General features: G+C 40.1%; 2 protein-coding genes and 1 long non-coding RNA gene across 9 annotated transcripts in view; 2 read left to right on the top strand and 1 right to left on the bottom strand.

The window, feature by feature from the left end:
• LOC122967227 (myosin phosphatase Rho-interacting protein-like) overlaps positions 1-13,544 on the top strand; it is a 28,898-nt gene extending 15,354 nt beyond the window's left edge. The window contains exons 9-22 of one of the 3 annotated variants that reach the window (XM_044331755.1): positions 1,277-1,375; positions 2,396-2,452; positions 2,564-2,632; positions 2,733-2,822; positions 2,911-3,020; positions 3,815-4,310; positions 5,617-5,721; positions 5,882-8,269; positions 9,344-9,491; positions 9,628-9,745; positions 9,858-10,017; positions 10,652-10,753; positions 12,323-12,409; positions 12,493-13,544. In XM_044331755.1, coding sequence (XP_044187690.1) covers positions 1,277-1,375; positions 2,396-2,452; positions 2,564-2,632; positions 2,733-2,822; positions 2,911-3,020; positions 3,815-4,310; positions 5,617-5,721; positions 5,882-8,269; positions 9,344-9,491; positions 9,628-9,745; positions 9,858-10,017; positions 10,652-10,753; positions 12,323-12,409; positions 12,493-12,633 — 4,170 coding nt within the window. In that variant the 3' untranslated portion in view covers positions 12,634-13,544. Of the gene's footprint in view, positions 1-1,276; positions 1,376-2,395; positions 2,453-2,563; positions 2,633-2,732; positions 2,823-2,910; positions 3,021-3,787; positions 4,311-5,616; positions 5,722-5,881; positions 8,270-9,343; positions 9,492-9,627; positions 9,746-9,857; positions 10,018-10,651; positions 10,754-12,322 lie in introns of all 3 variants that reach the window. The other 2 variants (XM_044331753.1, XM_044331756.1) reach the window with 2 other exon arrangements.
• Positions 12,654-14,682, bottom strand: LOC122967246. The gene is made up of 3 exons (XR_006398566.1): positions 14,267-14,682; positions 14,048-14,113; positions 12,654-12,741 (listed from the first exon to the last, which is right to left on the bottom strand). It is a non-coding gene; the product is annotated as an uncharacterized LOC122967246 (long non-coding RNA).
• A 1,830-nt stretch (positions 14,683-16,512) lies between these two features.
• si:ch211-165g14.1 lies at positions 16,513-26,751 on the top strand. 5 transcript variants are annotated; one of them, XR_006398563.1, is made up of 8 exons: positions 16,513-17,352; positions 18,815-20,859; positions 22,923-23,016; positions 24,335-24,384; positions 24,695-24,763; positions 25,743-25,861; positions 25,973-26,018; positions 26,566-26,751. XR_006398563.1 is itself a non-coding variant. In XM_044331758.1 (6 exons), exons 2-5 carry the CDS (start codon positions 18,817-18,819, stop codon positions 24,734-24,736), a joined length of 2,229 nt encoding a protein of 742 aa, XP_044187693.1. In that variant the 5' UTR covers positions 16,513-17,352; positions 18,815-18,816; the 3' UTR covers positions 24,737-24,763; positions 25,743-26,751. The 5 variants fall into 5 exon arrangements, 2 of the variants coding, with proteins under 2 accessions (XP_044187693.1, XP_044187694.1); XR_006398561.1 differs by having other exon boundaries at positions 25,973-26,751; XR_006398562.1 differs by having other exon boundaries at positions 25,743-26,018.
• The last annotated feature ends 633 nt before the right edge of the window (positions 26,752-27,384 follow it).

Genomic DNA, 27,384 nt, shown 5'->3' with positions numbered 1-27,384 from the left:
CCTGAGCTGCGATTCCCAAGGCAGACTCTTCCTCTCTTCCTCCTCCCTGCATCCCCCCGCTTCTTCACAAAACAGAGGACAGACTCTGTCTGCAGCGGTCAGCCATTGTTTGGGAAGAAACAAGACTAGGTCAAAACCTAGTAAATGGTCGGACAGTGTATGAAACAAAAGTATTTAGTTCCATGACAGAAATATGCAGAAATAGAGAAAACCCTGACCAGCAGCTTTCCGAACAAGCGTTATTTGGATAAACTGACCACATATTGGGAATCTAAATGGTTACTCTCGCCTGAAAAAATATTAAAGCTTAATTAAGTGACACTCAACCATCACTGATTGCTTGTGGTTGGTGCGAAATGCATTCTGGGATACTTAGCTGTCCCCACCTTCGGCCAACTCCGGCCATCCAGTGGTTTAACTTCATCAGTCAGTCAGTCAGTCAGTGACTCAGTGACGGACAGACATTCGTGGGTGTTGGGTTGGCTCAGCTGTTGCGGTCCAGCCAAAAAGGAGAAGTTCACACAGCAGCCAGAGCACAGTGTTCTTCCGTGTGTTGTGTCCTTGGATAGTTTTCAATGTAAATGCCTAAAAAAATACAAAGAATGTTCTGTAACGGTTAAAGTGGTCATTTTTTCCCATTAAAGTGGTTATATAACAGGGAAGAATGAATCTTTTGAATACCAGCGGCTCAAGTAAACAGAAAACGCACTTTTGTCTCATTTAGTGCTATGTAATCCAGATTTGAAAGACACTCTGATACGTGCTGTTAAAGCAGTTCTATTAGCCAGCATGAAACCAGATAATAAGGAGCATGCAGGAATCTCGCTCAGTTTTTGGACTGGATTCATCATTTCGAAATTTAAGACAAAAAAAAGCCAAGGAGTGTCAGGGATTATATACCCTCAAAAACCTTCTCATGCATTCCATAGCCAAATTCAGTCATCCATGTGCAGTTCACTGGTGATGTGAGTAAGAGTTTAACAGGCAGTGTAGAAAAGCCTGTTTGGCTCCCCGCGGTGCTCTACAGCAGGCCTAATCCTTACAGCTGACATCTCTGCCAAGGATCCAGACTATCGGTTACTCCGGTTGGTGGAATGCAGGCTGCCACCATCCTGATTGAGAAAACACGTCACGTCTTTGCACGAGTGAAAGCCTGCTTCTGATAAAACCAAATGCTGGTGATGAAAGGAGCTGTTATAATCTCAGTGTGCTGCTGATGTTTTTACAGTCATTTCATTTTGACTTTTTTTTTTTTCTTTTTTTTTGTCTTCACCAGAAACTCCAGTCATGTGGAGACATAGCCCAGCTTACTGCACCCCCCCCTCAACGAAGAGCCAAGTCTCTGGACCGCAGGACGTCAGACACTGTCATGACGGTACGTCACCAATCAGATACAGTTATTACTAATTAGTTGTGCTCTCACAACAAATAAAAAAACAAAATTCTTTTTTTTTTCTTCTGGAAATTGAAGCTGCATCAGGCAATATTACACATTTGTGCTCCAAATGAAGCCCCTCTTGCAGCCCCTAGAGGCCGTTCACCTCCGTTACACCCAAGAGTACAGACCAAATTGTGTTGGTTGCACAGAGCATTGAAGTTGATCAGATTCTTGTTTACTTATTAGATTTAAGTAAAAATGTGTTCATCCTAAACTCTTCTAAAGTTTTTTGTTTTAAGACAATATCTGTATTTAAACCAAATTTTTACCCCTCACAGTAGCAGAAAACAGTATTTTTACTGAAAAATGAAAAATATACCAAAAAAAAAACATACATATAAGTGTTAAAGTGAAAATATTAAGCACTGATGGATTTGCAAGGTTGGGCTTATGTTATTAAATTAAAAAGCAAAATAGTCTAGAAGAACAGTACAGATCTGTCATTATTTATGCTTAAACTTATTTTCTGCTCTTCTTCGGCTCCGTAAAGCACTTTGAACTACTTTTAGTACTGCAGCACAAATAAACTTGAACTAGTAAGTAGTAACTAAAGCTGTGAAATAAACATAGTGATGTAAAGAGTATTTAAGTATAAAATAGCATTTATACAGTGGAATGGAAATACTCAAATCAGTTTAAGTGCTTTAAAATTATACACAAGTAAACTGATTCACTTCTTGTCAAAATGTTACCCAACCCTCTACCTACAACGATGAAAAGTATCCCATATTCACTACAAATACCCTACGTTGGTCATTACAAACGCAACATAAAACAGAAAAAAAAACTTTAACATTTAAACCACAATGGTCACTGATATCACATTTAATTCATATAGTAAACTTACATACAGGATATTAAATCACCTCACACAACTCTTCAAATGCTTAATTTAGTTCTCACAAGTTTGATTCTATTGTAAATAGCAAATATGTTTTCCTTTAATCTTCTTTACAGCCGGATTTATTAAACTTCAAAAAGGGCTGGATGGTCAAATTGGACGAAAATGACAAGGTGAACACACATTTAAATAGAAGTTGTGATTTTCTACTGAATACACTGGTTACTGTTTCTGAACAACTTCTTGCATAATGAACGTTTTAAATGTCTTTTGCTTCCCTCTAGTGGAAGAAATACTGGTTTGTGCTTTCAGCCGACAGTCTGAGATACTACAAGGACTCAATAGCTGAGGAGGTATTTTGAAATTACTTGTTTTATAGAGTTTTTTTTTTAAAAAAAGGATTGTCTGTGTTTGATTCAACACTTTAAGACGTCTTCTTGTTTCTTCTCCAAGGCGTCAGATCTGGAAGGAGAAATCGATCTAACAAAGTGTTTTAACGTGTCTGAGTACCAGGTGCAGAGAAACTACGGCTTTCAGATCCATGTAAGAGTTCACATTGACAGGTCATATGCTAAACAGTAACATCTGTATTTCCTGCCTTAACAAGAAGTTAAATGTTTGTATGTCACAGACCCCGAAAGGTGTCTACACATTGTCGGCCATGACGGCGGGGATACGCAAGAACTGGATTCAGGCTCTGATGAAAAACGTACATCCAGCTAACGCTCCTGATGTTGCCAGGTGAATTCAATTCAAAGTACTCCAAATACTCAATCTTCGATATTAGTTGAAATATAAATTATGTTTAGTGAAGCACAAAAAAAGAAGATAGAATAAAAAAAATCTATGACATCTACTCATTTTTAAGACAGTCAAGACCAATTTTAGAGCAAATCTTCCCTTTATGCTATAGTCTCATGACGCATTGTTTAATTATTTATCACACTGTCAAAATAATCATAAATAAAATATGTACTCTACTCTGCTTGTACCTACAAAATTAGTTGATATAATTGTATTCAATCCATTATCCATAGCTTTGCTTTTGGATTTAGAGACATTATGTCTCTACATTTGGACTGCTAACAAGCTAATAATTAGCTTGTTAGCAGCTAAGCTAACAATTACTTTCATTATCATTATTTTTATGATTAATCTATTGTTTATAAAATGGTGGAACAGTTAAAAATGTCCATTACAATTTCCTAGAGCCCAAAACTGTCATATTTTAATAATTTAGATATTAGAAGACAAAGATATTTAATTTACAATGATACAAAACCAGAGGAAAGCAGCAAAACATAACATTTTGAAAACAGGAAAGAGTAGTTTAGCTTATTTCCTTGAAAAAATGATTAATGATAAACTTCAATGATTGAATGATTATCAAATTGTTGCTGATTATTTTTCTGTTAATCAGTTATTCAACTAATCTTTTCAGCTCTACACTGCATTGTTATATTTTTCCATCCTCCTCTATTCTAAACATACCTACCTGTTGTGTATAGTTTACCCGGCCACCACTTTCCCTGCAGCCCACCTGAAGCCCTCCCCAAACCAGACGTGACTCAGGACTCTTCCTCCACCGAAATCCCCACAGAAAGAGACCCTCACCCCAAACCCAAGAGTGTGATGGAACGACGACGGGAAGGACGCTACAAAACCTTCGACTGGGCTGAGTTCAGGCCTCAGAGCAAGCCGACATCGGACACAGACCCTCAGAAGAGTAAAGCTCTGTGCTCGCTAGAGTTGGGCGACCTGGAGAGGAGGAAGAGGCGGGAGGAGAGGAGGAGGAAGTACGAGAGCATGCTGGGCTTCTCTCTGGGTTGGGAGACGAGCGGAGATGAGTCGGCTGACGGCAGCGACAGAGCGCTGAGTCCGAAATCACAGCAAAGAATGGAAGAAGAGATGGAAGACTGTTGGAAGCAGGTGGAGAAGACCGTCTTCAGACTGGAGAGGACCGTCCCGCTTTATAATGACGTGAAAGACACTGCAGAGACGGAGAAGCTGCTGGACAGCTACAGGAAGGGGGTGAGTACTTCAAATCTGTGTTCAACTCATAAATGTTGGCCTGAATATAAAACTTTTCCAACAGCTGCTTTTGGAAAAACACTTTTTTAACATATAACACTTTTTTAACCCTAACCCTAACCCTGACCCCTAACCCTAACTCTAACCCTAACCCTAACCCTGGCCCTAACCCTAACCCTAACCCTGACCCCTAACCCTGGCCCTAACTCTAACCCTAACCCTAACCCTAACCCTGACCCCTAACCCTGGCCCTAACCCTAACCCTGACCCCTAACCCTGGCCCTAACCCTAACCCTAACCCTGACCCCTAACCCTGGCCCTAACTCTAACCCTAACCCTAACCCTAACCCTAACCCTAACCCTGACCCCTAACCCTGGCCCTAACTCTAACTCTAACCCTAACCCTAACTCTAACCCTAACCCTAACCCTGGCCCTAACCCTAACCCTAACCCTGACCCCTAACCCTGGCCCTAACCCCTAACCCTGACCCCTAACCCTGGCCCTAACCCTAACCCTAACCCTGGCCCTAACCCTAACCTCAACCCTGACCCCTAACCCTGGCCCTAACTCTAACCCTAACCCTGGCCCTAACCCTAACCTCAACCCTGACCCCTAACCCTGGCCCTAACTCTAACCCTAACCCTGGCCCTAACCCTAACCTCAACCCTGACCCCTAACCCTGGCCCTAACCCTAACCCTAACCCTGGCCCTAACCCTAACCTCAACCCTGACCCCTAACCCTGGCCCTAACTCTGGCCCTAACCCTGGCCCTAACCGTAACCCTAACCCTGACCCTTAACCCTGGCCCTAACTGTAACCCTAACCCTGACCTTTAACCCTGGCCATAACCCTGGCCCTAACTGTAACCCTAACCCTGACCCTTAACCCTGGCCATAACCCTAACTCTAACCCTAACTCTAACTCTAACCCTGACCCCTAACAAAGTGGAACGTTTAATAGAACCAAATATTTCTCCCAGGAGTCGGTAGAGACTAAAACATCTAAAAAAAAGAGTGAATATTGGACTTAGATCCATCAGTATAGACCTCATAAATATTTTATGCTTATTTAGTTTATGTTATGAGGAAAATACCTCATAAAGTCTAAATGAATGTTAATATTTGTCCGTGTCCGATGTACGTCAGCTGTTTGCTGTTGTTAACCGTTAACTCTAACAACTTTATAAGGTAATGATATTTCCGTGCTGTGTGTTTGTTGTTACGGAACCCCAAGTGGCCAAAAATTATTTGCAATTATTTTATTATTATTTAGCCTTGTAACTGGCTTTCTTTGTGTCTGTTGAAGGTCGAGGATCTGAAGGCCCAGCTAGAAGACTCGGAGCGTCGCAGACTGGAGCTGGAAGCTCAGCTGAGTGCAGCAGGACATTATCAGCAGCAAGTCTGCAAATCTGTAAAGCAACATTTTTTTTTTTTTTTTTACCTCAGCTACTTACTCTTGTTAGTTTTTGATGACTTGTTATGTAACAATCATTCTCTGATCAAATGTAATATTTTAAACATCTGGTAGCTAATCCTCCTTTTTTCCCCTTTTCTCTGTTGTTTTTCCGAAGCTTGACCCCTCGCCAAGTTCTGAAGCAGATTTTTTCCCTTTGGACACAAATGAAAAACCATTAAACAACCACACACAGAGTCTGAATGATACATACAAAGAGACTAGAGAGTCTCTAGAGCAGCAGAACGTTATCAGACAGGAGCAGCTCACACCTGCACCTCCTTTAATAGCATCTCAACACACACCTGAACATCAGACGCCCAGCATCTGGCTGCACGATACAGACGGCAATCTCCAGGAACTTGGAGATCTTCTTCCTGACTGTCCTGAGGCAGTAGACACACCTTTACTATCACCTGCATCAGACAGCACAGACTTATTGTCTGAGAGTGAAGAACAAACCGTAGGATTGAACTTGGATGACGTAATAACCAACCAGCAGAATCAGCAAGACAAAGAGGACTGTCAGCTATTTCCTAACTCAGAGACTCAAATAAATAACAGCGAATACAGTTCAAGTTCCTTCATCCTGGAGAATCCTGCGGAGAGAGATGACGCCTCGCTGAGCTGCTGTGTAGAGCAGCACACACCTCCAGACCAGGTGATACTGAGGAGGCTCTCCCAGGAGGTGGAGCTGCTCACCAGCCAGAACGAGGCGCTCAACCAGCGCAACCAGGAGATGCTAAACCAACTGACGGAGGCAGACCGGGAGATAGAGAGGCTGAAAGCAGAGCTCAGCAGCAGGTACACTGAGCCCCATCACCTCCCTGAAGTGGAACAACTGGGACAAACGCATGTGCAGGATCTGGAGAGGGAGCTGAGTATGAGAGAACAGCAGCTCCAGGAGGCCCAGACGTTGATCACCTCCCTGGAGGAAAACCTGAGGGACACGGAGACGCTGCTGCAGATGGGCGTCACGACAGAAACGGAGGAAACGGGACAGGAGGAAAGCGACTGCGCCAAGAAAGCAGAGGGATACCTGCTGCGGTGTTTCGAGGCCACCGAGGCCAAGCTGACGGAGCTGGAGAGGCAGCTCGACCAATCGGAGCTGACCTGCAGGAAGCTCCGGGCACAGAACACAGAGCTGAAGGAAGCTGAGAAAGTTTACTGTGAGAGAGCGGCGGAGACTGAGGCCGACATCAGGAGGTTGAATCATGATTTAGAGAGGGAGAAGTTAAAAGAAGGAGAGAGAAACAGATCTGTTTGTGGTGAAGAAAGGATCCAGCAAGTGATAGAGGAGATGATCATGAGGTTGAAAGCTTTGGGGAAACTACTGGAGGTTATTGACAGGTTGGATTTCGATACGATTAAGAGATCGACAGAAAGTGAGGAGGAGGAGAAGCCTGCAGTGGTGAGTCAGCTGAAGTGGGAGGAAGAGTTTTGGGGGTTGTTGCTCAATGAAGTGAAGGTCAAAACCTCTCAGCTGAGTGAGGAAAAAGCTGTAGACGTGCTTCTCAGCGAGGTGACAGAACATATGATAGTGGAGAAACAAATGCTGCTTTTAGGCCATGATTTACTTTCTGAGAGAGATAAAGAAAAGGAAGAGTTGGAGGAGACGTACGAGAGCGAGACTTTGAAAGATCTGGACGATATTTGGAAAAGTGTGACAGCATCAGAAACCAAAAAGACAGACGACAGCAGGAAGTTTGATTTTAGTAACCGGCTGTGCGAGATGGATAAAAACGTGATGGAACGTTTTAGAGTCACCACACAGATGAAAACTTCTTTGCTAGACGAGATCGCCTCCTCTGTCAGCACCTCCGCTCGTGACAAACTGCGGTCGATGGCCGACAGGCTTTCTGACTCTCGCTTTTCGGAGCATCCCGGGTTTCGTTTCATTCACTCTGCGGCGACCGAAGCGATGTACTGCTGTCACATCAACAGGCTTCAGTCAACATACCAGAGAGAACTCGAAGAAGCCAAACAGAGACTCCTCACCTGCTCTCTCATCTGCAGCGACTGTGTCGACCTGACGGAAGAAAACAGAGAGCTGAGAGCGAGACTGTCAAACCTAGAAGAACAACAGACGTCCTCATCCGCCGCAAAGACAAACGCGTGCTGCCAGACGGAGGAAACTCACCTACAAAACACAGATACCGAGCTACAGATGGGAGATGAAAGTGCCGCAGATGGAATCGAAACAGGAAATGTACCAGAAACATCAGAAGAAACGGCGGAGAATGAGTCCTCGCTCAGCTGTATGGAAATCCCGCTTTCAAGCGGCGAAGGTCATTGGGGAATCCAGGAGACCTCAGATGAAAACACAGAGAAAAACGAAGCCTCCCGCAGGGAAACAGATCCAAGCGAGCAGGTTTTAGCGCTGAGGAGAAGAGTGGAGGAACTGGAGGAGCAGCTGTCTGTCATAGCAGAGGAACTGAAAGAAGAGTTTGACGGCAAAATGAGTTCCGCTCAGACGCAACATGAGAAGGAAATGGAAAAGTTGAAGGTGGGTGGCGCAAAATAAATGTGACTCTTTGTGCCAGACAAAATAATCGTATAATAATAGTCATAATTGTGTTTTTCTTCCAGTGAGGGAACAACTACTGACACATTTCACCTCGTTGTCGACTATTTTTTTATAAGAATACCACAGTTTGTAGTTTGATGTCCTACTTTCTAGGCAGGTTTTAGGTTTCATTCGCTTCCATATTGTGTGAAAATCAACTTATAGAGACTGGAGCCTTATTTATCACAGTGACCACCACGTCTGCATTTACTTTTCTTACAGCGCAGTGTTGTTAAAACTCAAATCAGTCTATATTTTCAACAGCACACCTGCAGACATGTTCTTAGTGAACTCAAGCAGGTGTCAAGTCTTTGTTCATCTATTTTCAGACCATTTAGACCAAAATACTATATATTTATACACTATAAAAACTCTATATCATGCTTTTTGAAATGCTATGAGCAGTGATATTATGTACAGTAAATGTGATTTGTAGTAACTGGAGGAAAAACAGTTGCATGATCCTTTAAACTACATCTTATCCATCATATCAGACATGGAGGACACTGGCTGGCTAACACCAGGACACTGGATATCGAACTTTAATTGAAAGCAAAAAACAAATTAACTTTAGTCCAACATATAAGCAAAGCAGTAAAGTCTAGCTGTTTAACTCTGGGTTTCACTCTATTTACATTTAATTTTAGTATTTGGAGCATTCACAAAACAGCTCTTCATTGATAAAGACTGGTAGCAGCAAAGCATGTCAAACTGTACTCCGATGATTCAGCATTTCACTCCTATAACACTATCAGACTTCAAGATGCAGTTTTAAAAAACGATCAAAATCGACACAGAAGAACTAGAGATATCTTTTTTTTTAGTCCATACATTCTTCTTCCTTGTCAAAATCTGGTGCCTACATTACCCACAATGCAACTTGACTGCCAGTAGTTTGGTCGGGCTCAAGCAGGTAGCCGATGCGACGCTGACTCAATGTTTAAAATCCCTTTAACTGTAAAACCCTGAAGGTTTTAAGTATGTGACCCACGTGTTCGTCTCTGGTTCCTTCAGGCCACCTGCGAGCGTGGCTTTGCCTCCATGGAGGAGTCTCACGTAAAGGTTGTGGAGGAGCTGCAGCGCCGACACCAACAGGAAGTGGAGCGCCTCCTGGTGGAGAGAGACAGACTGCTGGAGGAGGAGAGCGCCGCTACGGCAACCGGTGAGGAGACATTCAGTCATTCAGTCACAACACACTTTAACATAACGTGTGTACGTGTCAGGAAAAGCTACAAGCTGCTTCTGATATTCAGTAGATTATTCAACACGAGTCGCTTGTTTTCTTCTTCTTCTCTCAGCGATCGAAGCCATCAAGAACGCTCATCGCCTGGAGCTGGAGAGGGAAGTGCAGAAGAGATGCCGGTCAGAGAACATCACAGGAAACACACACCTGGAAGACATATACAGACAACACACGTACGTCTAGTCATCTTCTAAACTTGTAGACAAACAGCGCACTGCGTGTTGTTAAGTGGAGACAGTTTAATGTCTGTGTTTAATATCTGCATATGTGGTTGTGTTTGTAAAGTGAGGAGCTGGCCTCCTACCAGCGGGAGCTCGAGGTTTTGTCAGAGCAGTACTCTCTGAAGTGTCTGGAGAACGTTCATCTGGTCCAGGCTGTGGATGCAGAGAGGAAGGCCTTGTGTCAGTGCCAGCAGGAAAACCAAGACCTGAGGACCAGAAACCAGGTGAAGAGCTCCGATACACACTAATCAATCAGCTGCCAGCTATTTTGATCATCAATTCATTGTTTTAAGTCATTTTTTTTAATTAAAAAAAAAAAAGTCCAAATTCTCTGATTCCAGCTTTTCAAATGTGAATATTTTTGGTTTCTTTAGTTTGTGTGATTGTAAACTGAATATCTTTGGGTTGGTGGTCGGGACTAAACAAGATATTTGAGGTTGCATGTCGGGGTTTTTTTCACCATTTTTCTGACATTTTATGGACCAAACAACCAGTCAAATTCCATGAACAAGATTCTTAAATATCTTCTCTTGCATGACGTTGGCAGTAAATTGTAGTTTATGTGACATTAAAATTGTCTTATAAAGTCTTAAATTTAACTAAGTGGACCCTGCAGAAACCCTGACTCCATACAGACGTTCAGTATAAAAACAACAAATACATGATATTCTGCTCCCGTGTGTCAGGATATAAAAAAATACTGTAAGCAAGGATTAAATATCTATCAAGTAATTCAGGTTCATTTTACAATAAGTCTGATTTAGTGTCCTTTTTTGATTTTCAGTGATATTTATTTGATATAGTTGGAACATTAAGACATAAAGAAACATGTCAGTAAGTTGTTTTTGGCTTGTTCAGGAGCTGAGCGGTCACCTCGCAGCAGAGATCACCAGACTGTGTTCACTGGCCAAACAGGACGCCCTGCCGCTCAGTCAGGGAATGAACGCCTACGAAATGGAGGTGAGTCAGACAGAGAAAGTGATAACTGTGGTAAAATTTCCTGTGTCAAGATGATTTTTTGGCATTTTTTCCTTAATTGGATACAAGGGTAGAGAGAAAGACATTGATGTTAGAGTTATATGGTGAACGTCTGAACCAGTAGAACACAGATTTGTGTTTTTTTATGACGGTCCTGTCAAACTTCACCTTTGTTCATCTTGTCTTCTAAATATTGACCAAATATCAGTTTAAAACAGCAATTATTTCATCTGTTGTAAATATTTTATCTGTACAGCTGATTTGTTTTTGTAATTCTTCCACAGTTACATGTTGAGTCTGGTTTTCTCATCTGAAATAATCTGCAACATAATATTACCTCGCTCATCGCTGAAATAAGATTAAAAACTTCAAACGTTATTAAGACACCTTTTAATAATAGATATTAACATAAAAACGTGGAGATGTACAGAACAATATATTCAGAACAATATACTGTAAATCCAACTTATTCTGCCAGGAAACAAAACAGAAATGTAATATTACAGTGAAAAGAGTATCAATAAAGTAGCATCACTATCATAACTGTGTTCTCCAACCTCTGCTATGATCACTGTGTGTGTGTTTACTGGAAGAAGTCAGTTTTATTACAGCAGCTGTCATACACAACGGTAGGTCCAGCTGCTTTTCATATCAGCATAAAAACAGCTGATCAACATGATCAAATCATTTTAATATGAAGAAATACAACAACAAACAACAAAAATGAACAAACTCTCTCTCTCACACACACACTTAAATTAAAAAATCAGTTGATTAAAAACAGAAGACTAGTGTGTGTGTGTGTGTGTGTGTGTGTGGTAATGGGCCTCATCTTGTGCTGGTTGCCAGTTATGGCTCAGGGGTGTTTTCATGTTTTATAGGCTACTAAAATGTGTTTAAATGAGTCCAATCAAGTCGGTTTTATTTATATAGCCCAATATCACAAATCAGTCTCAAATTAGTCTCAGAGGGGCTTTACAACATCTGTAGAGCAACACAACATCCTCTATCATTAGACTCTCCATTCAAATAAGGAACAGAACAGACAGGAATAATAAATGTTGTGTACACAGAATAGACCCAAGATAACAAAACTACAGAAATACAGCAGGAAAAAACAGGATGATGAAATTATAGATTAATTGATTAATATATATAAACACCTCAAACATGTTTGTTTTAACCTTGTTTTTTTTCCTGAAGTGTCCCAGAATATACGAAAATTAAGCGTTAAAGCGTTAAATTTGACCCAAATTCATTCAAAAATCACCATTTGCATTCTTTACAGTCAATAGCATTCACTGAGATCATTATGGTGGTTATATTGTGCTGTTTGATGTAACATAGGATCATCGTATAGTGTGATTGTGAATGTTTTTTCTCTATAAACAATAAAACCTAAAGAATACACTCTCTCTGCTCTCTGAAAGCTTCATTAAGGTTTAATTACCCATTTATTAAAGACTGATGATGTGTTTATGAATGAAAAATAGATTTGTGGTTCAGAAGTTTGTTCTAGAGACTAATTATTTAATGTTTTTTTTATCTCAGATCACCCTGCGAGTGAAGGAGTCCGAGGTCCAGTGTCTGAAGCAGGAGATCACGTCTCTGAAGGACGAACTCCAGTCAGCACAAAGAGTGAGAGTCAAACACAATAATAACTGTGTAATAGTCTGAATGTGTCATAGAAAGAAAAAAAACCCATCTCTGTCATATTGCAGGACAAGAGGAACATTACGAAGAAGTACAAGGACATGTACACCGAGCTGAGCATCACGAGAGCCAAAGCTGAGAGAGACATCGACCAGCTGAGAGAGAATCTGCGGCTGGTTCATCAGGCTCTGAGACAAACTTCACCCTGAACACGCTGCCGCTTTACTCTCAGACAAGCTGACGTTCGCTGCTTTTCATCCTTTCTCCTGCTCTTTTATTCTTTATTTTTTCTTCCACAAAGGCGGTCGCTCGTCTTCCTGGCAACAAATAAAACAAACGACAATTTAAAATCACATCAATCAATAAATAAAACAAGAAAAAAGCAAAACAAACCAAATATAAAGATCAGGAAATAAGCAAAATAACTCTTCATATGAAAAAACAGCCAATAGAAACTTATAATAAATACAAAATAGCAAAAATAAATAGCAACAAAAACAAAGTATTATATTTTTTGGTGTGAATTTTGGAAAGAAACTATTTTCATTTTTTAACATTTACATTGTCTTCACTGTAACACTCAAGAAATCTAATTTAAAGAGAATTATTTCCTTCTACAACCTGTTATTTACTTATTTAATAAATCCTGAAACTCTTATACACATTTTTTTATTTCTGTTTTGTACAGAAAAGCTGTATATTCATATTGTCTGTCATGCCTGTCTGAACTGATTATTAGCATTTTTAACAGAGTTTGTGATTTAGATTGAATCCTCTTGTGATGGTTCCTTTTTTTAATCTTGTCTTCTAAATATTGACCAAATATCAACATTTAAAACAGCAATATTTTATCTGTTGTAAATATTTGTATCTGTACAGCCAATTTATCGTTGTAATACTTTCACCAGACTTGCACAGTTCCATGTTTCATCAGATATGTATGTTAATTGTCAGCCTCTTCATCCCTGCTGTATGTGTCCTTGTTTTGTTTTTTAAGAATTCTTAAATTAAACATTTCTGACAGGTAGCTTTACTGTCATTCACAGACTGTAATTTATATTTGTACACTGCAGTGTTATTGACATAACGTGATTTTTAATTAAATTAAATTGGCACTTGAGGCCTGTTTCTTTTCCTTTGTGTTGTTGACTGTCGTCATGCCACAGGTCTCTGCATGCTTCACGGGCTGAACACCGGAGACATTCATTTTGTTTTTTTGTCATTTCCGGCAGCGATGAGAGAAAATTCAGGAAGGATAAAAACTGAAAACAGCTGCTACGTTATTTTAATATCTCGTCAAGGTGAAGCAAAAACACTACATGTTCAGGCTATTCGTCAACAGTTTTCAGCCCCTTTTTTTTCTGGAGGAAGAAGACTGTCGAGTTACCTAAAGAAATACAGGTAACTTCCGAGTCGACATTTCAGTATAAAAGCCCTGATCGACGTGACGTATGAGAGTTGCTTCAAGCTTCACACACTGAAAAATAACTAGAATAAGATTTGAATTGATTACGACTATTGAATTAATCATATATATTTTTTTATAAATTATGAAGAAAACAATTACAAAATGTCGACATCTTAATATATATTGTGTAAACTCTATATATACCATAGACTCACCATGACGTCATCTATTAGTTTGTGGACTGTTTTGAAGCCTGGAGTTCAGCGATTGACCGTCGCCATCTTTGATTTTTGGAACCAGAGATTAGGGCTGACGCTAGTTGACAGTTTGGTTAGCACGGTGCATTTACAGTCTATTGTTAACTGTGACAATGCTAATGCTAATTTTCATTAGCAAAAAACAGGCCTAAAACCATTAAAACAAAATGTACTTACTGGAAAAACTGAACATCTGATTCCTTAGAGGGTCTTTTAGTACAGCCAAACGTTGAACAAGACGTTTTTACACGATCAAAATGTTACAATTAACCTTCATGAACCGAAAACACACTGTGAAATAGCAGCAGCTACGGCTGCTATACTCTGTAAATCTGGGGTTACGCCATGTTTACGTTACCGTTTTCGCTGTGGTAGCGACTTGTCAATCACCATGTAGCCACGCCCTAAAGCATACCCTGCTTTATCGTCAAATTTAAATTAAATGGGACTATAATTTACTAAATGAACATCATGCTGCATTGAAGAAGACTTTAAACTAGTGATTGCGACCATAAACTCATTAGGAAACTGTTTACTGAGGTAATAAATCAAGTGAGAAGTAGGGTCATTTTCTCATAGACCTCTATACAATCGGACTTCTTTTTACAACCAGTGGAGTCGCCCCCTGATGGCCATTAGAGAAAATGCAGGTTTAAGTCACTTCCGCATTGGCTTCACTTTTCAGACCCGCATCTACCTACTTTGATATATAAACACTCAAACTGAACATGTTTGCTGTTCAGTCAACAATTGTTTTCTTTTGACTTTGAAGTAAATCAGTCTTTTCCTCCATGAACTACGCTGCCTAATCAGCACTGATCCTTGTTTTAATGTGTCCAAACAGGGATGTGTTGAGATGAAAACTCTACATCATACTTTCCATTTAAAAAAGTAAGTGTTTGGTTTGATTTTGGCCCTCGTGCTTTTGTAATCTGCGGACCAAAAGACTTGCTTTTTGACTTGCATGTCACATTTTAAAGAGTTTGACCAAAAGACTTAAAAACAGCTCTTGTTTAAGTCCCCCTCCTTCTCAAAAAAATGTGTTTTTCTACCTGTTCTTTCACTTGGATGTTTGAGCTTCACTGTGCAGAATGAAATATGTGCAGTTTGTTTCCACCTTTACCTTCTGTAGGTGAAAATCGTGGTCCAGTATGCAGTTTACACAAGTGTGATGTGGAAACCTGAAGCCTCCAGTGCACAAACACTGATAATTAACTTTATAGTGAAGCAGGAGACATCTTGTGTCTTTGTAGATTCATAATTTTTCAATGAGGGAGAAGGAGAAGATGTCATGTTAAGAATTTTTACGGAAAAAAATGGACACAAATTAATATTAAAAATAGAGTATTTTATATATCTTAAAATGTTTAGAGTTGATATTTGTTAAGCTTTATTTATTCAGGATATCTCATTGAGACCAAGGTCTCTTTTGCAGATCTGAGAACAGGTTACATATACACAGGATTACAATAAGACAGTTCATTCATATCACAGTCACAAAACAGTCATCATACACACTCACAGACACACTAATTAAAATAATCAAAAACATTATAATTGTTTTAATCGGGAGTAAAAGTAAGATTGGCATGTGGTAGATAATAGTGTTTATACATGTTATTTAGCGTAGCTTCAGATTATAAAGGTTAACAGACACTTCATTTATTAAAGTAACTATGAAATGAAATGTGTTCACTAGTAAAGCTGTTTGATTTTTGTGCTGTTTTGATTAGCTTTTCACAAAAAGATAGTGAAATGTTATATTTTTAATCCCAGATTAGTAGCATAAAGTGGTGGAAGAAGTATTCAGATCCTTTACATAAGTAAAAGTACAGCAATGTAAAAATACCCCATTACAAGTTAAAGTCCTGCGTGAAAAATCCTACTAATCCTATATAAGTATTATCAGCTTGATGTAGTTAAAGTATTGCAATAAAAGTAGCGGAAAGAAGAAAAAACATTAAAAAGACAAATACATCTGATTGACAAGAGCCGTGACACTGTGATTTTTGCTGAAATATTGGATCATTTGAACATTTATTGAAATGAAAGCATGTGAGAAGGTTAGAGGGAAAAATCACTATTTGGTGGAGCTGTTAAGAACTCATAGACATGTGAAATGTGACCCCGACTACACACTGCTTTTTGTAAGACGTCAAAAGACAAAAAAGGTTGGAAATTACTGGTTTCATCTTTAACAATGTGTTGTATTTTAAAAGCTTGTTATATTATCCATTGTGTTAAATCTTCATCTGAAAAGTAACTAAAGCTGTCAAATAAATGTAGTGGAGTGGAAGTATAAAGTAGCAAAAAATGGAAATACTCAAGTAAAGTACAAGTACCTCAAATTTGTACTTAAGTACAGTACTTCATTAAATGTACTTACTTCTACCACTGCAAGTCAGAGTACTTAAATGTAACAAACACACATCTTACAGGAGGTTGAAGATTATTTGTCCAAACTTTGTTTAAACCCACAGAACTTTATTTTAAATTCTATCGGAGATCCCGAATTTTCCAAATGTACCAAATATTTGAAGCTTAACTTCGGTTTTCCCGAGTGAGGAAACATAAATTTGTCTCACTTTTACTTCCATACACTGTCAGACATTTCTCATATATTCTGTATCTGCTTTACATTGAGCTTATAAGATGTTTACAACAACTTTCTATTAAATTGGGGAAACAAAAAATCCACTTAATATTTCCCTCTGAAATGAAGTAGAGTGGAAGTATAAAGTAGCATCAAATGGAAATACTCAAGTAGAGTACAAGTACCTCAAAACTGAATTTAAGTACTTGAGTAAATGTACTCAGTTACTTTGCACCGCTGGCAGCGCAGCAGGTTACAAGCTTTGACGGATACGTTGAAAGCAAACGGCTCTCTTCCGGTGTCTTTGCGGTTGTTTCTGTTTGACTTGACGCTGGAAGGAAGGAGGTATCCATGATGACAACTTTAAAATACCAACAGTAAGCTAGGGCTGGTGATTACCTGTCGGACATACTTTAACAAACATGTTTATCCGTCGTCATCGCGGTGCTTGTCGCCTGGATGTGGATGCAGCTCAGTGGGGCTAACGTTAGCTCGCCAGCTAGCATGAACTCGGGCTGTCGCTGCTTTTGTTTACATCCAGTCCTGATGACGGGCCTGGAGAGGTGTGTTAGCTAACCCAGCTACCAGAGCTGTTTGCGGGGAAGCCTCATCCTGAAGCCCGCTCTCTCCAGGACCGGGGCCGTCCGATAAAACTGCTGACACCTTAGGGGTAAGATAGCTAACGCGTTTAACTTTTAACGACAGAGTTAACACTTATTATAAGGTCACATTACCTTTTACTGTACTGTTTGCATTGTGTAATACCATCTTAGTGATGTTTCATAAAGCTCTAGAAACGAAAAACAGGCATCATATATGACATATCCATTAATCTGTTTATCATTTCCTGATAAATCATTTAATCCCTTCTTCTGAAAATACAGAAAAGTGCCTCACAGTTTCCCAAATCCCAAGGTGACTTCTCATCAGTGGTGGAAAGTAACTAAGTACATTTACTTTAGTACTGCACTTCAGCACAGTTTTGAGGTACTTGTACTTTCCATGTGATGCTACTTTATACTTCCACTCCACTACATTTCAGAGGGAAATATTGTACTTTCCACTCCACTACATTTATTTAACAGCTTTAGTTACTTTTCAGATGAAGATTTGACACAATGGATAATATAACAAGCTTTTAAAATACAACACATTGTTAAAGATGAAACCAGTGGTTTCCAACCTTTTTGGCTTTTGACGTCTTACAAAAAGCAGTGTGTAGTCGGGGTCACATTTCACATGTCTATGAGTTGTTAACAGCTCCAACAAATAGTGATTTTTCCCTCTAAACTTCTCACATGCTTTCATTTCAATAAATGTTCAAATGATCCAATATTTCAGCAAAAATCAAAGATTATAGGAAAAGTCCAAAAACTGATTGAAATAAAAAGATTTGTGTATCAGAACTTTGTTTTTTCTTCTTTCCTCTCCCATTAATCATCTCACGACCCCTCAGATTTATCTGCTGACCCTTTGGAGGGGCCCGACCCCTAGGTTGGGAACCACTGGACTAAACTAGCTAACTGTATGTAAAGTAGTGTAAACTAGCTCCACCTCCAGCAGCTACAACAGTAACATGCTGCTCTAACACTGATGCTTCACTATTAATAATCTAATGATGTCATATATAATAATATATCAGTCAGTTTACTGCAATACTTTAAATACATCAAGCTCATAAAACTTATGTACTTTACTTTAGCAGAATTTTTCATGCAGGACTTTTACTTATAATTGAGTATTTTTACATTGTTGTATTGGTACTTTTACTTAAGTAAAGAATCTGAGTAGTTCTTCCAGCACTGCTTCCTTTTGTTTGTTATGTTTAAACCAAAAGTCTAAAACCAAAAGATATTCAGTTTATTATCACATAAGACAAAGAAAATCAGCAAATCCTCACAACTGAGAAACTGGAACCAGATCATTTTTGGCATTTTTACTAGAAAAACTAACTACATGAAAAAAATATTTAGAAAAACTTATTTCAGTGTTTATTTGGGCACCTGACTGTTGTTTTAAGACAGACTTGAACATTTGTGAACCCGTCCTTTAATGTTCACTTTAAATTAAATGTGCTGAAGCGCAGAGCAACTGTCCAAGTATTTCATGTCAGTGTTTGATATGTTTCGCAGTGATGGAAGTGTCCTCTCAGGATCCATCTCTCATGGCTATGGACCTGTCAAAGAGCTACTCAGTCAACCCCCTGACCCGCGGCCACGCTGAAACCATGGACCTCGCCAAGAAGCCGGAGTGGTACCACAGACGCCCGCCGAGCTGCAGCACGGAGATCGGCTCCTCGTACAGATCCCGAGCCTCGTCCTCCTACAACTCTCTGTCCTCCCAGCTGCGTCCTGAGGCAGGTGCTCCTGTCCACTGCAGAGAAATGGAGCAGGGCCCCGAGGCTTTAGGTAACTACATGAATTCAGCGCTCGCTCCAGGGCTGGATCTGTACCACGACGGAGTTCACGGCAACCTGTGGCACCCGGGGTTCTACGGGGCCGACCAAAGCGGAGGCCCGGGTCCTGAGAGCAGCGGCGGAGAGGAGAGCGACAGCGGCTCTGACGTTATTGTCCTGGTCTCCTCGGCGAAGGAGCCGCTCTTATGCGGTTCTTTCATCCAAGACAGCGTGAGACACATCGTGGAGCCTCTGTCCCCGGCTGTGTCCTCGCTGGATGAAGGGAGAGGTTGCTACCACCTACCTCAGCCTCTGAGCTCACCCAGTCCTGACAGTTCGTACTCGGAGGACTCTTCCGACAGCTCAGTGGACATTCCTGTACATCACACCAGGCCTGTAGTCCTCCTGTCAGACCTCAGCGCTGTTTACGGCAACCCCGCTGATTCTCCGGTAGACATTTCAAGCGACGACAGCGACGTCATCGAAGTTTCAGTCACTAACGAGAAGAAAAAAGGCCACACTTTTCCTTGTAAGAAAAGCGTTCCTTGTAAGAAGGGTCTGGTAAGAGAAACTCCTCCTCAAAGCGAAGGTGAAAAAGCTCCAACCAGAGAGGTGCGACGCAGCTCCAGGATCAGGAAATCCGTCTCCGAGATGCCTCAGTTTACCTGCAGCGGGTCGCGGCACAGTTTGAGGAGGCAAGTCAAAAACGACGCGGTGGGCATCTATAACGAAAGCTGCGATTCCGACGACATGATGGAGTACGCGGTGAGGTTATCCAGCTCGGACGCGGACGAGACGGCGTCACAGCCGAACCTGTCGCAACGAGTGAGCAGCAATTCAGACGACTCTGACGCCGACGCTCAGACAGACAGGAAGTCGCCCTCTAAATCGCCGCAGAGAGAGCAGCAGCAGCAGCAGCAGCCTTGCCGCAAAGCTTCGTACACAAAAAGCATCAACCATAAACGAAAGAAGCCCCTCAACATTCCTAAAAGTAAAAGGCTGAGAAGAAGCAAGCAGAAACAAAACCACAGAATCCCCCCAAAGCAGCATCAAAGGGCCGCGGCCGGCAGCGACGCGGCAGCAAACAAAAAAACTGTCATGAGACGGAAGAAGAAGCGACGCTCACGGACTGGACCGTCCGCTCCGTTTCCTCCCAGAGAGCCAGAAATCCAGCTCAAATATCTGAAGGTAAAAGAGGGAAAAAAGGACAAGAAATCAGACAGTTTTTGTCCCTTTGTTCACATGGAGCGGCGAGTGTGCACCGTTGTCAACTATCGAGAGGAGGAGGCGACCGTCAGGAGCAGCAGAGGAAAGCAGCAGACAGCCGCCAGGTCCGTGTCCGGATTCGTCCCCAACACTTCCTGTTTCCAGCTGGGTCGGCTAAGCTCGGAAAGCAGGTGTCACGCCACCCTGTTGTGCTGCCTGTGCGGTCAGGTGGCCAACGCCAGGGGTCTCGGGGACCTCCACGGCCCGTACTGTCCAACCGGAGCGTCTGCGGACTGCCAGCAGCAGCAGACCTGCAGGACGGTGCAGAAACAGGAAGAAAACTTACACGGACTCGCTAGCAGCCACTCAGTAAATTCCTCAGACGACGGTTGCGAGTATGACTGCTCTGCCGTCAAAAGTCTGCCTGAGAGCGACGACAGCTCTCTCCCAAAGGTGCCTCTTCATCTCGATGAGTGCTGGATGCACGAGGACTGCGGCATCTGGTCCGCCGGTGTCTTCCTAGTCAGAGGAAAGCTGTACGGGTTAGAGGAGGCGGCTCGGCTCGCACAAGAAACAGTGAGACACAGAATTAAATGTCGGAATGAATGTTTATCACCTTTTTGTGAAATTGTATCAACGGTTAAAGGTATATTTGGTATTTTAACTTTACTAAATTCCAGCAAATTAGTGATTCTGAGCAGAAAATTAGTTATTTAAAGTCTCCGTCCACTGAAAAATGTGTTTTTCTTGTTAGTACCTCAGTTGGATCGTCTCTGTGCAGAATGATGTATGTGCAGGGTTTGTTTTCACATTTATCTGCTGACGGAGGAAAGTTTATCTGTGCTCACTTTAATTCTCACTTTAACACGTGTACCTGCGAGCAAGATTTGTGACATCATAACTAGGTGAGCCAATCGTGGTCCAGTATTCAACTTAACACAAGTGTGATGTGGAAACTTGAGCCTGCAGGGCACAAACACTGAGAATGAACTTTACAGTGAAGTAACCGTTAACTGAAGTTAACTCAATTTTTTGTGGAAAAACTATATCCTACACAAATTATTATTCATGGCAGAGTTTTATAGGTATTAAAACATGTGGGGGGTTATTAATTTACCTTTATTTAACCAGGAATTCTCTTTTACAACAGAAACCTGGTCAACATGGCAGCGTAAAACAAGTGTAACATACAGTAGTTAGATGTAAACTTGACTATTTAAAAAGATGACATTCCTCATGAAACATCTTTTTTAATGTTTGATATGAAGGCATCCTTTTCAGACCGTTGCATATCATGAGAATGTAGTTTTTCCAAGTTCAGAGCAGAATCTAGAGATACTGAAGATAATTTATCTAGATGATCGGAGGTCTGTACTACGAAGCAGGATGTGTGCTTAGCGAGGTAACTTCAGGGTTAACTCTGGGTTTTCAGTCCTACGACGATGCTTCACTTCTTACCGGGGTTCATCACCATGGTAACTTATACTGAACAACAACCTCAGAGGATTGGATCACAACCTGTCAAAACCTTCACCAATCAGATCACTGTAAAAGAAACAGTCATCACTCCTACAGGATCCCGACACGGACAAAAGTCCTGAGTTACAATAATGTGACAAGTAAAAAAGAGCAATATATATTTCTATAAGTCAGTGGAAACATTTTATTGTTTCAGGCTTTCTGTTTCCACTCTGGTTTTAAAACAGAGATCGTTTACGACACTTAAACACATAATGATGATTTTAGCTACATTTGAATTATTTAAGTTGATTTTCTTCCTGGTTTGACAGCTGACAGGTTCGATGATTTTACTCTCTGATTCCATCACTGCAGCTCAGAATAACACGAGACGACCAAGTGATGATAACTGTAAATAAAAATAAAAGATTGTCTTTTATTAGAAAAATAATCAACACTGTTAATTGGCTCCATGACTTTTCCACTCTTTACTTCCGTAGCTGAAAGTGTTTGTGACATCCAACTAAAGAGCAAAAATACTCCCTCTATACTTAAGTCATATGTAATAATTCCTACATGTATTTTAAGCCTTAGCCAACGTTTAATATGTGGAAATTATGTCTAGTGTTTTATTCTGTTGTATGATTACAGGCTCGTTTACATTTCACTTCATTGAATATGATTTCTGTCTCTTTAACAGAAGTTTTCTGCAGTTACTTTGTATCACTGTTTCATCTCATATCATATTGAGTATTTCATTCATGGTTCTGATGATGTCGCTCGTTATTAACAACCCGCCTCTTCACATGAACGAGCTCATAGCTGTTAAACCCAGAGTTGACTGAGCTGGTTGATAGTTGTGGTTCTCAGTGAAGCCAGATAAGTAAAAGACGTCCTGGATATGTTGAACTTGCTTCGTAGTTCAGGCCTCTGGTCTGATAGCTGGTTAATATTATTGTTTATCAAATTATGATTCTGAGCAGAAAATTGGTTATTTAAATTCTTGTTTTTACATGTGCGAACATGAATTTGATTATTTTTAATGTGATTCTTTTGCATGCGCGTGCATTATGTTCTCTACATTGTAATATTGATTTCAACCTTATCACCAAAACAAGATTATGAAGAGAAGATGTCATGTTTGTGTTTTTCTTTTTTCACTGAGATCTTCTCTTTTACAGATATGTTCAACATGCCAACTAACAGGTGCAATAATGGGATGTTTCCAGAAGGGCTGTCCCAGAAATTATCACTACAGATGTGCCATTCAGTCAGGTACGGTATGAAATATGCGTCAGGATTATTTAGAGCGTCAACAATTTAATTTTTAATCAGAGTTTCCCAAAAATGAAGGATTAGCAACAATTTTTATAATCAGTTAAAGGGGACATATCATGCTGTCATTTTTATACTGTTATAACGTCGGATGTTTATGTTAAACATGGTCAAAGTTCCAAAACTTGAGCTGAACGTATGTGAAAATGTTCCCTGCGAGTCAAAATCCAGGGCTTCAACATACCCTGAATACTTCGCTTGCAAAGTCACCTCTACTTTCTCCTCGTGATGACGGCAGATTGTTCGCACACGCCCACAAACGGCTGTCACGTAGTCTTTGTTGCTAAGGTTGTTCCACGGGTTGATCACATTGTCCACTCGCTTATTTCAGCTGGAACATGTACAGATGTATTTGAGAAGTTTCCATTTCGAGTAAAGAAGGGGAAACAGAAGTGAAATCCTACTACAGTAGTTCGTTTACGTTGTCTCCGGAGCCAGAGGAAGTTAACCAATCAGAACAGAGTGGGCTCATCGGGAGGGGGCCTGAGTGGCTGCATGAAGGACCAGTATAAGATAAATAATAATAGAGTTTTTTGAACTGTAAATCATGCAAAGATATTCCAGTAGAGGCCCAGAAAATAAATATAGACCTGGAAATAGGCATGATACGTCCCCTTTAATCATTAAAGTCAGTTTTCAAACAAAAGTGCCTGAAATTTGATAGTTTTAAATTCTTAAATTGGACAATTTGTTGCTTTTCCTTCTCAATATTTATCTTCTGGTTTAAGAATGTTGGTTTGATGAAACAAGACATCTGATAACAAAACCTCAGGCTGGAGGAAATAGTGACGACATGTCTGACGTTTTGACCAAGTGATTAATCAATTCATTGAGAAAATAATCTGCAGATTATTTGCTATTATCCAGTCGTCATTATACGCACTGCTTGTAAATGTGTTTTATTAAAAATGATTCTGTTTTCATGATTATTTTATGCCGGTCGGGTTTGTTTTTAACCGCTGTGGCTGCCTGTGTTGACTCTGGCTGTGAAAATGATGTTTGAAGTGACGGATCTTTGAAGGGTGAGATCCTGAGTCACTTGTGCTTTTCTTATGTGTGTGTGTGTGTGTGTGTGTGTGTGGGAAGGCTGTCATTCTCGCTCAGCCTCAAATGACGAAGATTTAAGGATAATTTTGTGTGTGTATGTGTGTGTGTGTGTGTGTGTGTGTGTGTGTGTGTGTGTGTGTGTGTGTGTGTGTGTGTTTTCAGGGCTGTCATAAGCTTGAAATGACGAAGCTTAAAATGTGTGTGTTTTCAGGCTGTGTCTTAAATGAAGACAACTTCTCAATGAGATGTCCGGAGCACAAGGTAAATATAAAAAAAAAAAAAAAATCAAAGAGTTTTAACCGTGTTTGTGAGAGAAAAGTTGTTGTTTTGGTTTCATGGAGTGTAAGGAGCCACTCGGCCTCTGGGGGTCACCGCTGCAGCGTTTAGGATCTCGTACTGTGTTTGAAGATTTCACACCACAGACAAGAAAGTGAAAGAAGCAGCAGCAGCAGCACATTTAAATTCATGTATAATAAATAGTGTTTTTAGCATAGAAGAAGTGTTAAATGAAAGAAAGATTATCTGATAATCCTCACAGAACGTCCTGCTGATGTGTGTTTTAATCCATCAGAACAAACTGTTCACAAGTGTCACCAGACAACACAAGAGATGACGCGAAAGACATCTGGGGACACTGGAGGTATGTGATATTTATCATTTAGACATAAAAGTTTAATTATAGTAGTTTGTAGAGCTGCAACGATAATTGCTAAATTGTTTAAGTCATTTATCAAAGATTTCATGTCCTTCTTTTCTTGGTTTTACGTTGAAGTATATTGAATATTTTTGGGTTCTGGACTGTTGGTCGGACAAATGAAGACGTTTAAGGATTTAACTCGTGGTGCGGATGGGTGATTTTTTTTTTTTTTTTCCCCAAGCTTAGGGTTCACGGTTTTAATCGAATCCTGCAAAATGCAGGATTGGAACATCTTTTTAAGACAGTTGAGCAAGATTAATAAAAGGCCTAAAAGGCACCACCTGAAAGACTACTGACCAGATGCTCCAACTAACTAGATCATATTTAGTTTAATAACCAGTTTCAGCACAGACAGACCAGAAAGGTCCGTTCATCAGTTGATCTGCTGTTGTTTGTGTCTTTACAAGACATCAGTCTGATATCTGCAGACTGCTGCTAGCTAGCGTTAGCTTCCCGGCAGGTAACTGTACAGAGTAGAATCTGGAGACAGTCGACACCCAGGACGTCAGCTCTCGTAGCCAGAGAGCCAAAATGAGAGCACGGCAAAGTGTGCAGAGTCATTTTGTGCTTCTCATAGGTGTGAACGTTATATTCACTATAAGAGACAACAAGCCACCTGGAGTCATGACAGTCACAGTTGTGACATGAATAGCTGGCTGATGTAGCAGCTATCATCTACATTACTTACATTTATACATTAATTTGTGATATCACCCGGCCTCAGCTCTAGATCTATTGTGATTTTTCACTTTTTTCTGACATTTTATGGACCAATAATTGAATAATCTAGAAAATATTATGCTGATTAATCAAAAATATAAGTAATTTTTAGTGTTTGTAATCTGAACACTTATTAAACTACTTTACATTCAGAAATCTGTTTGTTCATCTTGAATGTGATTTTTGTGTCATTTTTTTCCAGAACGGTCCACAGCTCTCCTCAGGGTGCGACGTGACGTGCCCGACTTCACCTCTGCTGTTTTATAACACTAATTAAGGCGAGCGTGTGTGTGTGTGCTCGAGCAGAAGGAAAACCTTCTGGTAAGATTTCACTTCGTCATGACAGACAGATCAACCAGGGGCCACTTTAGGAATTTTTAAGATGTGTCTTTGTTTTGTTCTATTTCTATTTGTTGTTTTGTTTTTTTGTAGGTCTTTATCACAGGCAGTTTCACCTAATGGACTGAGCCAAGCTGGGGTGTGTATGTATGTGTGTCTGTGGGTGTGTGTGTGAAAGTGTATATGACTATTTATTCCTCTTCTTGAAGATCTACATTTGGACTAGCCACGTCAAATACAGTTTATTATTTCAACATGATAATTATATAAGAATTTAAATTAGCTTTATTGATTTGTTGTATAGAATATAATATCTTTATGTAAAGACACTTTTCTTTCTAAAGTTTTTGTACTACTTTTCTATTACTGTTAGTGCTTCAGTCATCACCTAACATAATTTATTTTCATCGAGTCGCATGCACAGTCGATGTTTGCTACAATGCACTTTATAGTATAATTTTATGATAACAGTTATTTGTCTGTCTCAAGACTTTGTTCCTCCCTTTTTACTAAAATTATTTAAGTTTAATATAAAGCTGCACTTAGCAAGATTTATATGTTAAAATATGAAAATACCTGTTTAATTAGCTGAAATCACAAACTACGGCTTCAACATCGTATCCACACTAAATGGAACCGCAAACTGTACATTCACCATATTGAAGCAGATTTATTTCTGGTGTCAGGTTTGGATGCTTCTCTGCTCACAGGATGTGGAGACTTGAGACTGACAAACATCACAAACTGTTCAAGCCAGAAAAAAAGATGCAAATATCAGTGTTCAGTGTTTTGTGGCTGAGCTGGTGAAACATGCAGAGTGCAGTAAATTCTTCTTTTGCGTCATGTTGCAGGATTTCAGAAAAGTTAAAAGCGTCAGTTAAACCAAAACACAAAAAAAAATCACCCCCCAAGTGGTCTGATTCAGATAGTTTTGATTTTTAGAGTTGAAACAAATAGTCAATTGACAGAAAAGCCATCGATAACCACTTTTGTTGTTTCTAACAAAACGTTGATTCCAGCTTCTCAAATGTGAGGATTTGCTCTTTTTTTATATCAGCATGAATTATATATTTTAGGGATTTTTGGTCCGGGTATCATCGGATAATTTGTAATTCATTTGTAATTCAAAAACCAAATAATAGTTAATCTGTTATTTGTTTCAAAACAAAAAACGGAAAACCGTTTTTGGTGTCAGAATCAAATAACGAAAAACCAATCAAACCCGGCCCGTTTTTGGTTTTTGTCGATTTGTTTTATCGTTATTCCTTTTTGGATTGAATATCAAGCAGGTCTGCGGACATTCAGCCAATTTGTTCTTGCGTTTGAAACCAAAAACGGAAGTCACATGTTTTTTCCTTTTTTCATTTTAAACCAAAAACGAAAAACGAAATCACATGATCTATTCCTTTTTTGTTTCCCAACGAAAATCCAGAAAACCAAATTCAAAAGACCGTGCAATTTTGGTTTATAAATCAAGTAGTTCTGTCAGTTCTGTACGATAGCGG

Source organism: Thunnus albacares, chromosome 17 (assembly GCF_914725855.1).
Source record: "Thunnus albacares chromosome 17, fThuAlb1.1, whole genome shotgun sequence".
In the NCBI taxonomy this organism is placed as follows: Eukaryota; Metazoa; Chordata; class Actinopteri; order Scombriformes; family Scombridae; genus Thunnus; species Thunnus albacares.
The sequence above is the reverse complement of the archived record's forward strand: the minus strand, read 5'-3'. Positions and strand labels throughout refer to the sequence as shown.